Here is a 14,929-nt window from a genome sequence, read left to right as displayed (position 1 = left end):
TAAAATGGAATGGGCAGTTGGGACACCGCTAAACTGCTCTGCCTAAAAAAAGCCAGCATTAATCTTTTTTTTTTTTTTTTAAACAAATTCTTATTTAGCCCAATGAGATCAGGTCAAACTTCTATCATACCAAACTGTAAAATAACAAATTGGTGTGGCATTAAGCTACTAAATTTATGGTAGTTTGCTCTAGCACCAATATAAAACTAGTACCCTCTCCCCCGAGATTCATAATGCACTTTGGCATATTAGGATCTCTTGGGAGACTTTCAGTAAAGATGCTCATTTAACCCAGAATTTCAGGAACTTTTTTGAACACCAAACACTTATTCTCCTGTAACATATATTAGCATCTTAGAAAATGATGTGGAAAGTACTGCATTCAAACATTAACTGTTATTAACATTTAGGATACAGGACAGGTGCAACTCTGATACGATGCTTACAGAACTAGAATCCAGCTCTTCTGAATTCAAGAGTTGGAAACAATTGGGTCAAAGTAGCCTAAGAACTCTGGACACACGTGAGACTTGAGGTAGACATCAGGGGGGATCATATAGTCTGACCAGCCACCCAGAAAAAAGTCAAGCCAAGTGCAAGCAGTCAAAAATTTCTCCCTAGTTTCAAAAAAATCAAAGACATTTTGGTGTTTCAAGTGTCTTTGACTTGGCCCAGAAACTGGTCTTACCCGCAGAAAGCACCTGCAGAGAATTCACTAGTATACCTACTCCTTAAACCTGCGGTGCCCGCCTGGCAGCCACCGATCCTGGAAACTACAACTCCCATTATGCACCGCGACTGCGTGGGTTAAACTACAAACCCCAGAATGCCTTGAGCAAAAGGCGCGAATCAGAGCGGAGGAGCGTAGCTACGTTGTCCGTGCGGGACCGTTAAATTTGAAAATCGGCGGCTGGTCTAGCGGTGGCTGGTTTGTTACGGAGTTAGGTGCATGCTTTCCTTACGTTGCAGAGCACTCTCTGGTCGCTTTGATACACCCAAGAGCCGGTTGCAGAAGGAAGCCCAGACGGTCTGCGGCCCTGGGGAAAGGCCCGCAGCGGGACAAGGACCAGAGCCGGGGATGCGGGATGGCGGCGAAGAAGGAAGAGGGTGCTTTGAGGTAAGTGCGAGAGGTGGTCCTGCGAGGCCCCATGGTACCTAACAGGAGGCCGAGGCCCCGCTCGAAACCGTCCAGGAGAAGGGCGGACGGTCAGTAGAGGAGCCGGCCGGGCCGCAGCCTCCTTCCTGGCCGAAGGTGCAGACTCGGGGTAAGCACTGGCCACCGCATGGCCGGCTCCGAGACCCCGCCCCGTGCCGCTTCCACAGGAAGGAGGCTGTGGGACCCCAGGGTTACAGAGAACTTGGAATTTGGGGTGTGTGTATGTCTGCGTTTGTATCTCAGCTCAGCCATTTACTAGCTGTTTGACCTTGGACAGGTCTTAATATGGAAAATCTGGATATTAATCTTACCTTTCCGGGTTCTGGAAGAATTCAAAGTATTGGTAAAGTCACTGACTCCAAATAAGTGCTCAGCAACTGGTAGCTAGCATAATTAGAAATCTAAAGCCTTTTCAGCGTGCTTGCTACTTTCCCATCTGTAAAATATGCATTCCCTCTTCTAGGTTGGAATTCTCTGCGTTTTCATGTTGGGGTACACAGTACCTAGATAAATGTCATGCCATGAGCTCTTTAGTTCATGCAGCAAATACTTATTGACAACCTGCTGAGTGCCAGGTGCAGCAAATAAGAGAGACAAAAACCCTTACCCTCGTGAAACTTCTTCTGGGGTAAGATGTGGGTAGGGATCACCGACAATAAATGAGATAAATAAATAAAGTAAAAGTTAGGTGATGGTCACTACTTGAGGTTGGTGCAGTGTTAGACAAGTTTTGAACAGGGAAGCCTCACTGAGAAGGTGTCCTTTGGGTCAAGACTTGAAAAGAAGCTCTGGAGCTCGTCATGCATTTAAATGGGGGAAGTGCAAAGGCTGGAGGGTGAGGGTTGGAGGAGGAGCTACACCTGGCCAGTGGCTGAAGCCTAAGGAACCGGGAGAGTCCAAGGAATGAAGGAAAAAAGGTGAGATACAGGCATTGTAAGGGATTGGCTTTTACTCTGATTGTAATGGAAAGTCATTGGAGAGTTTTCAGCAGCAGAAACATGGTCTGACATGAACTTACCCTGGGTCACTTTGGCTGCAGTGTTTAAAAGACGAAAGGTAGAAAAGAAGGGAGGCAAGGAAATTGGTTAAGAAGTGATTGAAATAAGCCAGGCGAGAGAAGTGGCGGCTTGAGCCAAGCTGGGAACAGCGAAGACGGGGAGAATGGGTTGATGTCCAGGTATATTTTGAAGGTACAGCCAACAGGACTTGCAGAGTGACCGGGGAGGTGTGTGAAGAGTGGCAAGGTTGGTACTTCTGAGCAACTGGAAAAATGAAATTGAGATGAGGAAGACTTTGGGAGGAGGAGGAGGAGGAAGCAAGGGAGGAGTCTCAACTCAGTTTAGGGCGTTTAACTGAGATAATTCAATGGCTAATTGAAGAGCAAGAGAAAAAATTCAAGTATTTATTGCTTACTGTATTAGATTATGGGGGCATACAAAAATAAATGGCATGGCTGTTACAGGATTCACACAATATTAAAATGATGTGAGTAATTACAACCTAAATGAATTTATTTTCTTTCTTCCCCTTTTTTTTTTTTTTTTTTTTGTTAATCCTCACCCAAGGATATTTTTCCATTGAGTTTTAGAGAGTGGAAGGGAGGGAGAGACAGAGAGAAAGAAAGAGAAAACACATTAATGTGAGAGAGACACATTGATTGGTTGCCTCCTGCTTGGTCCCGAAACGGAGGTACTTGCCTTTGACTGGAATTGAACCCAGGACTCTTCATCTGTGGGCCAGTGCTCAATCCACTGAGCCAAACAGGCTAAGGCTTAACTTCTTTTCTTTGTTAAAAATATACTTTTTTTTTATTGATTTCAGAGAGGAAGGGAGAGGGGGAGAGATAGAAACATCAATGATAAGAGGGGATCCAGCCTGCAACCTGGGAGTGTGCCCTTGACCAGAATCCAACCTGGGACCCTTCATTCCGCAGTCTGACTTTTTTTTTTCTTTTCTTTTCTTTTTTTTAATATATTTTATTGATTTTTCACAGAGAGGAAGGGAGAGAGATAGAGAGCTAGAAACATCAATGAGAAAGAAACATCGACCAGCTGCCTCCTACACACACACACACACACACACACTGAGAATGGGCCCGAAACCAAAGTACATGCCCTTGACCGGAATCAAACCTGGGACCTTCCTGTCCGCAGACCGACACTCTATCCACTGAGCCAAACTGGTTTCGGCCTGACTTATTTTCTTGAAGAGAGTTTTGCGCTCTCATCTAGACTGAGGTGACAGATAACTTTCATTCAGTTTTGAAGATGAGTGCCTAATCTGTCTCTCTGTTTTAAACCCAAAATAACGCACTATTTAGATGTAGGCTTTTATCTGACCATGACAGAGTTCTGAAGTTCAGAGTCCATAGCCAATATGGTGATTGCCCCTTGCCCATAGGCTTGATAGAATGGGGGCGGGGTGAGGGCAAATTTGATCAGTAAAATGTATTTTTTGTCTGCTTCTGCTCTGGGCTAGCTATATATGTAAACTTTTGTTTTAAGTCATCAACTAAAATGTGGGTATCATTCTCATGAACACTTTGCTAATTTTAAATTAAACTAGATGATGCATTCTGTGGTAAGCATAGAACTACTTTTTGTCCACTTTGCCAAATCTATAATTGTTTTCCTTCTTTCCTTCCTGCCTTAAACTTTATTCTTATAATACTATCCACAATACCCTATTACATTCTCTCTTCCATTAAGCAAATACTATAGTCATAACCTTGGAAATCAGGTCACAGACTCAGAAGCTTAGAAGTGTAATAACATTACTAATGTGCATGCCCACCATACTCAACCTAATAATGAATAATCATTTATCTGAGAACATTTACAATAATCTCGTGATATATTTCAATATTGATATGAAACTTATTTTTGTTTTCCCCTTCACAGTGAAGCCATGTCTCTGGAGGGAGATGAGTGGGAGCTGAGTAAAGAAAATGTACAACCCTTGAGACAGGGGCGGAGCATATCAACACTTCAGGGTGTATTGGCACAACAAGAATCTGTCCGCAACACTACTCTACAGCAGCAGAAACGGTGTGTAGACCAGTTGGAGCTCAACCTGAATTGTTCATCCCCAGCTCTGGTAGATATGTGTGTGGCTCCATGCACAATGGCATTAGGAGTACTCTTCAAAAATTGGTAGGATGAGAATCTGTTCTCACATGTTTTTTCATCATGACGGCTATCTGAAGATCTCAAGTATGATTAAAAACAAGAGTTTTCGGATTTCATTGTGAAGCAGCCAAACTCTTATATCTGTAGAAATGCATCTTAATACAGGAGGCAATGAGAAGCAAAGTAAAGCAAGTATCATGTTACTACATTTTCCAAAAGTATTCTGTCATTCTGAATCCCAAACAGAATTAACTCTTTTATTTGATAGTATCAATTAGAGAAATTTCTTCTTAAATTCTGAGTACTGAATGAGATTGAATCCACTATCTTTTATGTGTATTCAATTATTAACTTTTTAGGAAAGTATTTTTTTTTTTTTAATTTATTGATTTTTTACAGAGAGGAAGGGAGATAGATAGAGAGCTAGAAACGTCGATGAGAGAGAAACATCAACCAGCTGCCTCTTGCACACCCCCTACCGGGGATGTGCCCACAACCAATGTATTGATACATACCCTTGACCGGAATCGAACCTGGGACCTTTCAGTCTGCAGACCAACTCTCTGTCCACTGAGCCAAACCAGTTTCGGCAGGAAAGTATTTTTTATAATACACCAAAAAGGAATAATGATCTCCAAAAAAAAAAAAATAAACCGCAGAGAACTGAATTTATACTATAATAGAAAGTGTCTCAATAATGATTTAACAAACTCTGGATAAACAAAAAACTGGGGGAAAAACTACGTTATTCAAACAGACCTATGGAACTTGCTTTTCTTTGACTAATACATGTTTTGATAAATACACTTTTTTCAAAAAAGTAAAGTATTGATTTCTAGCCTGGGTCTTTGATAAAATTCTTCCAACATAGATGAATTATAATTTTGGGTTATGTAATGAATATTCTTGTTCATCTCATTAGATCTTTGAAAGCATTGGGTTGTGTGATTTTGCTTCAGAGCTGGCAGTATTCTGTTCTTCCTGGCTTCTGTGACATTTTACTAGTTTTTTTCACTTCTCCAACTACTACACCTTTTTCTTGTTGACTTCCTGCTGCATTTGCCCGAGTTCTTCCATGTTCAGATTTTCCAGGATTATTTAACTGCTGTATACAGCTTTTACTTGCTTTCCAAATATCTTTCTATCTATCTGTAATATATAATTAGATAAATGTTTCTACCAATTATTAAATACTGAATCTCTTTTCTCATAAATAACCTCTCTTTTTCTACTCCATTTTGGTTAGTGATACCAAAACTCACCTGAATGTTCTTATTTACTGCTCTCTTACCCTAATTTTATTTAGTTATTTCCTAAGGACTTACAATTTTTTAAAAGTATAATTTACATTCAGTGAAATGCTCAGATTTTTATACCATTTAATCAGTTTTGACATGCATTTCAAGTCAGAACACTTTCATCACCTCTCTCATGCCCCTTTCCAATCAAAACAACCAGTAATTAGATTTCTGTCAACACAGGTTACTTTTGCTTATTCTAGAATCTTATGTAAGTGGAATCATACAGTTCTTTTACTCAGCATGTTTTTCATGTTGCATGTATAAATAGATTGCTCCTTTTTATTACTGAGTAGTATTCCATTTGTTTATTCATCAATTGATGGACATTTAGATTCTTTCTGATTTTGTTTGTTTTATGAGTAAAGCTACTATTTACATTCTTATACAAGGCTTAAGGAAATGCAGGTCATAAAATAAATGTATGTTTAACTTTAAGAAACTGCCAGTTTTCCAAAGAGGTTGTGATATTTTAAGCTTCTACCACCAATGTACGAAAGTCTATTTGCTCCAAATTCACTCCAGTATTTGATGGTGTCAGTCTTTTTTGTTTTAGCCATTTTGGTGGATGTGTAATAGTATCTCATAATGATTTTACTTCCCATTTACTACCATGGTAACTAATGGTAGTGAGCACTTTTTTGTTATTGTTAATCCTAACCTGAGAATATTTTTCCATTGATTTTTAGAGAGAGTGGAAGGGAGGGTTAGAGACAGAAACATAGATGTGAGAGAGACACACATCAATTGGTTGCCTCCCGCACATGCCCCAGCCAGCGTGGAGGTTGAGCCTGGAACCAAGGTATGTGCCCTGGATTGAAACCCGAGCCCCTCAGTCAGAGGGCCGACACTGTTCTCTACGCCAAACTGGCTAGGGCTTACTGGCCTTTTCTATCACTTCTTGTGTGATGTATTAGTTAGACGCTTTGCTCAGTTTTAAAATTAGATTGCAGGAGTTCTTTATATAAACTGTATACAAGTCCTTTAGCAAATATGTGTTGCAAATATTTTCTCTCACTCCATGGCTATCTATTTTCTTGGTGGTATTTTTTGATAAGCAAGAAGTGTTTAATTTTAATGAAAAGTAATTCATTAGTGTTTTTCTTTTAGGATAAGTGTTTTTGTGTCATCTCTAGGAGATTGTTGCTACTCCAAAGTTGCAGTGATAGTCTATGTTTTCTTCTAGTAGCTTTAATGTTTTAGCTTTTATGTTTAGGTCTATGATTCATCTTAAATTTATCCTTATGTATTGTGTAAGATTGGAGTAAAAGTTCTCCCTCCCTTCCCCCTCTTGCCTGCCCCAATATGGATATCTAGTTGTTCTGCCTCCATTTGTTGAAGAGTTTTTTTTGTTTTGTTTTTTTTACTATCCCTGTTGAATTGCTTAGGGGCCCTTGTCAAAAATCATTTGCTGGTATACGTGTGTATTATTTCTGGACTCTCTATTCTGTTCCATTGTTCTAATTGTCTATTCTTTGACCAATTATACATTGTCTTGATTAGATCTATATGTGGCAAGTTTTAAAGTCAGGTAGAGTGTGTTCTTCAAGTCTCATTGTTCTTTTTCAAAATAATTTTAGCTATTTTTGATCCTTTTGTCTTTTCCAAATATTCAATATCATATTTTTAATTTCTATAAAAGATAGACCTGGGAGTTTGATTGGATTGCACTGACTCTATAGATTAACTAGAGGCCCTGTGCACAAATTCACACACAGGTGTGGTCTGGCCAGTCTGCCCTGATACTGTCTCCACAGTGGCTGCACCAGTCTGCATTCCTACCATCAGTGCACGAGGGTTCCTTTTTCTCCGCATCCTCGCCAACACTTGTTTGTTGATTTGTTGATGATAGCCATTCTGACAGGTGTGAGATGGTACAAGATTGTCGTTTTGATTTGCATCTCTCAGATAATTAGTGACTTTGAGCATGTTTTCATGTGCCTCTTGGCCTTCCTTCTGTCTTCTTTTGAAAAGATTCTATTTAGGTCCCTTGCCCATTTTTTTATTGGATCATTTATCTTCCTTTTATAAAGTTGTATAAGCTGCCTGTAGATGTTGGAAATTAAACCTTTATCAGTGATAACATTTGCAAATATGTTCTCCCACACAGTGGGCTTTCTTGTTGTCTTGTTGATGGTTTCTTTTGCTATAAAAAAGCTTTTTATTTTGATGAAGTCCCATTTGTTTATTTTCTCTTTAGCTTCCATTGCCTTACGGGCAGTATCAGTGAAGAAGTTCTTTTGGCATATGTCTGAGATTTTGCTGCCTGTGGATTCCTCTAATATTTTTATGGTTTCCTGTCTTATGTTTAAGTCCTGTATCCATTTTGAGTTTATTTTTGTGTATGGTGTAAGTTGGTGATCTAGTTTCATTTTTTTGCATGTATCTGTCCAATTTTCCCAACACCATTTATTGAAGAGACTGTCTTAACTCCATTGTATGTTCATGCTTCCTTTGTCAAATATTAATTGAGCATAGTGGTTTGGGTCAATATCCGGATTCTTATTCTATTCTATTGATTTATATGTCTGTTCTTGTGCCAGTACCATGCTGTTTTGAGAAGAGTGGCTTTGTAATACAGTTTTAAATCTGGTATTGAGAGCCTTCCTACTTTATTCTTCTTTCTCAGGATTGCTGTGGTTATTCGGGGTCTTTTTTTATTCCAGATGAATTTTTGCAGAGTTCTTTCTCTGGGTCTGTGAAATATGCTGTTGGTATTTTAATGGGGAATGCATTAAACCTATAGATTGCTTTGGGTAGTATGGACATTTTAATGATGTTGATTCTACCAATCCACGAACATAGTATGTTCTTCCATATGTTTACATCTTTCTCTATCTCTTTTTTCAGTGTCATGTAGTTTTCTGCGTATAGGTCTTTTACCTCCTTAATTAAGTTTATTCCTAGGTATCTTAATTTTTTTGGTGTGATGGTAAAAGGGATTGCTTTTTTAGTCTCTGTTTCTGTAAGTTCACTATTGGTGTATAGAAAGGCCATAGATTTCTTGGTGTTAATTTTGTATCCTGCTACATTGCTGAATTCACTTATTAAGTCTATTAGTTTTTTGATGGAGTCTTTGGGGTTTTTTGTTTGTTTGTTTTTTTAAAATATATTTTATTAATTTTTTACAGAGGAGGAGAGAGGGATAGAGAGCTAGAAATGTCGATGAGAGAGAAACATCAACCAGCTGCCTCCTGCACACCCCCTACCGGGGATGTGCCCGCAACCAACGTACATGCCCCTGACCGGAATCGAACCCAGGACCTTAGAGTCCGCAGACCGATGCTCTACCGCTGAGCCAAACCGGTTTCAGCTCTTTTGGGTTTTTTATGTACAATATCATGTCATCTGCAAATAAGGACAGCTTTGCTTCTTCTTTTCCAGTTTGTATGCCTTTTATTTCTTTTCTGATCACAATGGCTAATACTTCCAGTACTATGTCAAACAGGAGTGATGAGAGTGGGCATCCCTATCTTGTTCTTGTTCTTAGAGGAAATGGTTTTAGTTTTTGCCCATTGAGTATGATGTTTGCTGTGGATTTATCATATATAGCTTTTATTATGTTGAGGTATGATCCTTCTATTCCCACCTTGTTGAGAGTTTTTATCAGGAAATGGTGCTGGATTTTGTCAAATGCTTTTTCTGCATCAATTCATATGACTGTGATTTTTATCTCTCAATTTGTTTATGTGATGTATCACATTTATTGATTTGCGGATATTGTACCATCCTTGCATCCCGGGGTAAATCCTACTTGGTCATGGTGTATGATTTTTCTGATATACTGCTGGAGCTGATTTGCTAGAATTTTTTTTAAATATTTTTTTTTATTATCTGTGTACATATTTTAACATTGTCCACCTCCCCTCCTATACATACCCTCCCTCCCCAGAGTTTTGTGTCCATTGGTTGTACTTATATTGATTGCTAGAATTTTGTTGAGGATTTTGGCATGTATGTTCATGAAGGATATTGGCCTGTAATTCTCTTTCATTGAGTTGTCTTTATCTGGTTTTGGTATTAGGGTGATGCTGGCTTCATAGAAGGAGTTTGGAAGTGTTTCTTCCTCTTGAATTTTTTGGAATAGTCTGAGGTGTATAGGTTTTAGTTCTTCCTTGAATGTTTGATAAAACTCTCCTGTGAAGCCATCTGGCCCTGGACTTTTGTTTGCCGGAAGCTTTTTGATGACTGCTTCAATTTCTTTCATAGTTATTGGCCTAGTGAGCTGTTTAGATTCTTCCTGATTGAGTCTTGGAAGGTTATATTTTTCTAGGAATATGTCCATTTCCTCCAGGTTGTCCAGTTTGTTGAAATAGAATTGTTTGTAGTATTTTGTAACAGTCCTTTGTATTTCAGCTGGATCTGTTGTTATTTCACCTCTTTCATTTCTGATTTTATTTGGGTCCTCTCTCTTTGCTTCTTGGTGAGCCTGGCTAGAGGTTCATCAATCTTGTTTATCCTTTCAAAGAAACAGCTCTTTGTTTTGTTGATCTTTTGTATTGTTTCTTTGGTCTCTATGTCATTTATCTTCGTTCTGATTTTTATTATTTCCTTCCTTCTGCTTACACTGGGCTTTTCTTATTGCTGTTTTTCTAACTCTTTGAGTTGTAGTGTTAGGTAATTTATTACCATTGTTTCTTGTTTTCTGCAGCAGGCTTTTAAAACTATGAATTTCTCTCATGACTGCTTTCGCTGTGTCCCATAGATTTTGGATTGTTGTGTTTTCATTTTCATTTGTTGCCATGATATTTCTTATTTCTTCCTTGATCTTTCTGGTAACCCAGTCATTGTTTAATAGCATTCTGTTTAGTCTGCATGTGTTTGATATCTTTTGATTATTTTTATTGTAGTTGTTTCCAGTTTTATGCCACTGTGATGAGAAGATGCTTGATATGATTCCTATCTTCTTGAATTTGAAGAGACTTTGCCTATGTCCCAACATGTCATCTATCTTTGAAAATGACCCATGTACACCTGAGAAGATTGTATACTCTGTGGCTTTGGGGTGGAATGTTCTGAAGAAGTCAATTAATTCCATCTGGTCTAGTGAATCATTTAGGATTGATGTTTTTTTGCTGATTTTTTGTTTAGAGGATTTGTCCAATGGTGACAGTGGGGTATTAAAGTCTCCTACTATGATTGTATTGCTGTTAATCTCTCCCTTGATATCCTCCGGGAGTTTTTTTTTTATGTATTTGGGTGCTCCTGTATTGGGTGCATATATGTTTACCAGAGTTATTTCTTCTTGTTGGATTCTCCCTTTAGTATTATGAAGTGGCCTTCCTTATCTCTTGTTATGTCCTTCACTTTGAGATCTAATTTGTCAGATATAAGTATTGCTACCCCAGCTTTTTTTTTTTTTTTTCATTTTCTTTCTCCTGGAAAACCTTTCTCTATCCCTTCACTCTCAGTCTGTGTGAGTCTTTTATTCTGAGGTGAGTTTCTTGTAGACAGTAGAATGGGTCTTGTTTTCTTATCTAATCAGTTACCCTATGTCTTTTAATTGGGGCATTTAAACCATTTACATTTAAAGTTATTATTGATAGGTACTTATTTGTCACCATTTTTATTCTACACACCTGTGTTCCTTCTTTGCTTCCTATTTCTTTTCTTTTTTTTTTTTCTTTTTCTTTTCTTTCTTTCTTTTTTTTTTTTTTTTTTTTTTTTTACAACAGCAGACCATTTAGCATTTCTTGCATTGCTGGTTTGGTGATGATAAATTCCCTTGGTCTTTTTTTTTTTTTTTTTTTTTTTTTTTTTGTTCGTGAAGCTCCTGATTTCACTTTCAATTTTGATTGATAGCCTTGCTGGGTACAGTATTCTTGGATTCAGACTCTTCCTTTGCATGACTTGTATATTTCATTCCATTCCCTTCTGGCCTGATGAGTTTCTGTTGATGGGGGTTCCTTTGTATGTAACTTTCTGTCTCTCTCTGGCTGCTTTTAAGTTTCTTATTTTGTTGTTAGTGTTTGCCAATTTAATTATAATGTGCCTTGGTGTCGTTCTTTTGGGGTTCATTTTGCTTGGGACTCTGCGAGCTTCTTAGATTTGTGTGGGTTTTTTCTTCCCTCTATCAGAAAAGTTTTCTGTCATTATTTCTTCAACAGGTTTTCTATTCCTTGCTCAGTTTCCTTTTTTTCTGGAACCCCTATATGCAAATATTGTTTTGTTTTGTTTTGTTTTTCCCAAAGTTCCTTTAGGCTCTCCTGCTTTTTAATTTTTTTTTTCTAGAAGCTGCTCTACTTGGGTATTTTTTTCAATCTTGTCTTCTAGCTCACTAATGCGGTCTTCTGCTTCTTATAGTCTACTCTTCATGCTTTCTATTGAATTCTTTACAGTAGCGATTTCATTTTTCATTTCTTCTTGGTTCTTTATTTCCTCTTAGTTCTTACTCATACTGTCGAATCTGTCTACCATTCTTTTTAGCGACCTTATGACCATTTCTCTGAATTCTTGCTCTAATAAGTTGCTTGCCTCTAATTTGTTTACTTCCTTTTCTGGTGATGCCTGCTTTTTTTTCATATGAGGGCTGTTTCTTTGTCTCCCTATGGTCTCTCTGCTTAGGATGTCTGGTTATGTAGTGTTCTCTCTTCTTATCCAAGGTGAAATATGACCTTTCTGTGGTGGAGTGAAGAGCTCCCTTGAATCTGTGTGCCAATTGGGGACCAGTGTTCTGGGGGTCACAGCTGTTTGGTGGTCGCCACAGTTGTGGATTTTCAGGCTTCTGATAAGATCCACTTTCCCTTGCAAGATAGCGCAGTTTTCCATCTGAGCCCGTAACTTCAGGAGAGGGCCCAGCTGCAGTGTGGGCTGCCCTGTCAGGGAACCCCATCCAGCGGCCCCCCACCTTCTCCTAGAGTTTTGCTGTCCCTTAGCTTGCCCCCAAACACTCCCCGTGCGACCCTCAGCTGCTCCTTCTATCTGCTCCGGGACAAGACTCGGAAAATGTCTGTCTATTCTGCCTCTATTTTCTCCTTCCCCTCGCTCTTGGCATTTTAATTATGATGTGTCTTGGTGTGGTCCTCTTTGGATTCCTTTTGTTTGGGGTTCTCTTCACTTCCTGGACTTGTAAGTCTATTTCTTTCACCAGGTGGGGGAAATTTTCTGTTATTATTTCTTTCGAATAGGTTTTCAGTATCTTGCTCTCTCCTGGCACCCCCATAATTCTGATATTAGTACACTTGCAGTTGTCCCAGAGGCTCCTTACACTATCTTCATATTTTTGGATTCTTTTTTCTTTTTGGTTTTTCCGGTTGAGTGTTTTTTTGCTTCTTTGTATTTTAAATCTTTGACTTCTTAAGATCCTCTAGTCTACTGTTGGATCTTTGTATATTATTTTTAATTTCAGTCAGTGTATGCTTAGTTGGTCTTTTTTCTTATCCTTGAAGGTCTCGTAAAATTTATTGGCCTTTTCTAGAAAATTCTTGAGAAACCTTACAACCATGATTTTGAACTCTGTATCCAGGCATTTGCTTTCCTCCATTTCTTTCATTTGTAACCTGTTTCCTTGTCTCTGCATTTTGGCTGATTTCCTGAGTTTAGATAGAGTGGCTTTGTGTGCTAGCTGCCCTATAGGGCTCAGTGGCTCAGCCTTCCCTTGTTCCCTGAGGTGAACACTCTTGGTGCACCCTTTTTGGGCTATGTGCATAGTCTTGTTGTAGTTAAGCCTTGATTGCTGTTGGTATCACTGGGAGGAATTGACCTCCAGGCCAATTGGCTGTGAGGATCAGCTGTGTCTATGCTGAGAGAACTTCTGTGCTGGAGACACCCTTATGAGACAAGACTTGCAAAAGCCTCTGTGCTCAGCTTGAGTAGGGTAGATCTCAGGGCGGAGCAAACAGCGATGGCTTCCCGTCATCCCTGCCCTAAGAGGCTTCTTGGGTCTCAGTATCCTGCAATAATCATTGTCAGCACCCCTGAGAGAAAGCCGCCCTCGAGTTTCACCCTCTGCCAGACAGTCCAATTTCTCTCCAAATGAGTCTGGGTCTCCAGAGTCTTGCCCAGAACTGGAGTTCAGAGTAATCGGGAACTTTTGTCTCCCTCCCGATTGAGAAAGCCAGCCTCGTACTCAGTTGCCAGCCCTCTCTGTGTTCGTGCCTCCGTACCTCTGGACTTTATTTCCGCAGCTTCTCTGAGTCTCAGTGTGCTTTTCTCTTTCTTTCTAATTGTAAAATTTCCCCTCAGCCAGCCTTCCTTTATGATGTCGTTTTGTCTTTTAGTTGTAGTTTTGAAATGGTTGTGCGAGGCAGCAGTTTCAGTTTCTCCTCATCTTCACCTTCTGAACCTGCTGCTTTGACTTCTTAAAGCCTTAATGATCCATTGTTGACAAATGTAATATACTGTAATGTTTTGTATTTTTTGTTAATTTTTTATTTTAAACCTTGTCTTATTAGAGTATAAATTTCTTTGTATCAGGGACTATTTTATTATTATTTATATCAAACATAACTTCTTATACAGTTTTTGTTGATTTATCTAAATTGTGGTTTATTACCCAATATTTCCCCCTTTATTCTAACTGGTCAGTCTTAACTCTTAGCACTTGGCCTTTCCCAGGTCTTTACAAAGTCATATTTTATACTTTTATTAAGGCACTTCCAAAATTACATGATATTGCTCTTCTTTGACTAATGTTGGCCATGGAATTTTTCTTTAACTCTAAGATTCATGTGTGTGTGTATCTGTATCTATATATTTTGTTCCATACTATTATCCTATATAATAAAGCCTAAGATGCTAAGGGTCCAGTTGTCTGGTCATCTGTTTACCAATCAAAGTGTACTATGCTAATGATATGGTAAGGCCATTAAACAACTTGCTATGACATGCACTGACCACCAGGGGGCAGACAATCCAACTTGTAGGTTAGCTTGGTGCTAGGGTCTGGCCTATCTGGACCCCTCCCACATCCCTCCTTGGCCCCTGTGCACCAGTGGGATTCCTAGGCCCAGCCTGTACCCTCTCGCAATCCGGGCTGGGGGACTCCCCCTACCACCCCCCCATTCCAGGGCACAAATTTCATACACCAGGCCTCTAGTATACATATAAAATAATAAATTTCATTTATTGAGTTATGTTTAAATATTTTACATTTAAGACTAATCAACTTAATAAGATAGTTATTAGTAGTATTATTATTCCACTAGGGGCCTGGTGCACGTTATTCGTGCACTGGGGAGGGGTCCCTCAGCCCAGCCTGTCTCCTCTCACAGACTGGGAGCCCTCAGGGATGTCCTACTGATGGTTTAGGCCCGCTCCCAATGGGGAGCACGCCTAAGCGGCAGTCTGGCTTCCCTTTGTGGGAGGCAACCAGGATGATCAGGGAAAGGCGCCAGCCCCATCACCCT

General features: G+C 39.3%; 1 protein-coding gene across 2 annotated transcripts in view; it reads left to right on the top strand.

The window, feature by feature from the left end:
• The first annotated feature begins 874 nt into the window (after window positions 1-874).
• The window catches only part of BUB1B (BUB1 mitotic checkpoint serine/threonine kinase B), a 70,780-nt gene continuing 56,725 nt past the window's right edge, over window positions 875-14,929 (top strand). Inside the window, exons 1-2 of one of the 2 annotated variants that reach the window (XM_036446291.2) lie at window positions 875-1,117; window positions 4,057-4,203. In XM_036446291.2, the coding sequence (XP_036302184.1) occupies window positions 1,086-1,117; window positions 4,057-4,203 (179 nt within the window). In that variant the 5' untranslated portion in view covers window positions 875-1,085. The remainder of the gene's footprint in view (window positions 1,118-4,056; window positions 4,204-14,929) is intronic. The other variant, XM_036446283.2, reaches the window with a different exon arrangement.

This window comes from Pipistrellus kuhlii, unplaced genomic scaffold (genome assembly GCF_014108245.1).
Source record: "Pipistrellus kuhlii isolate mPipKuh1 unplaced genomic scaffold, mPipKuh1.p scaffold_m20_p_1, whole genome shotgun sequence".
NCBI classification, from domain to species: Eukaryota; Metazoa; Chordata; class Mammalia; order Chiroptera; family Vespertilionidae; genus Pipistrellus; species Pipistrellus kuhlii.
Note: the sequence above shows the minus strand (reverse complement) of the source record. Positions and strands in the feature narration are given on the sequence as shown.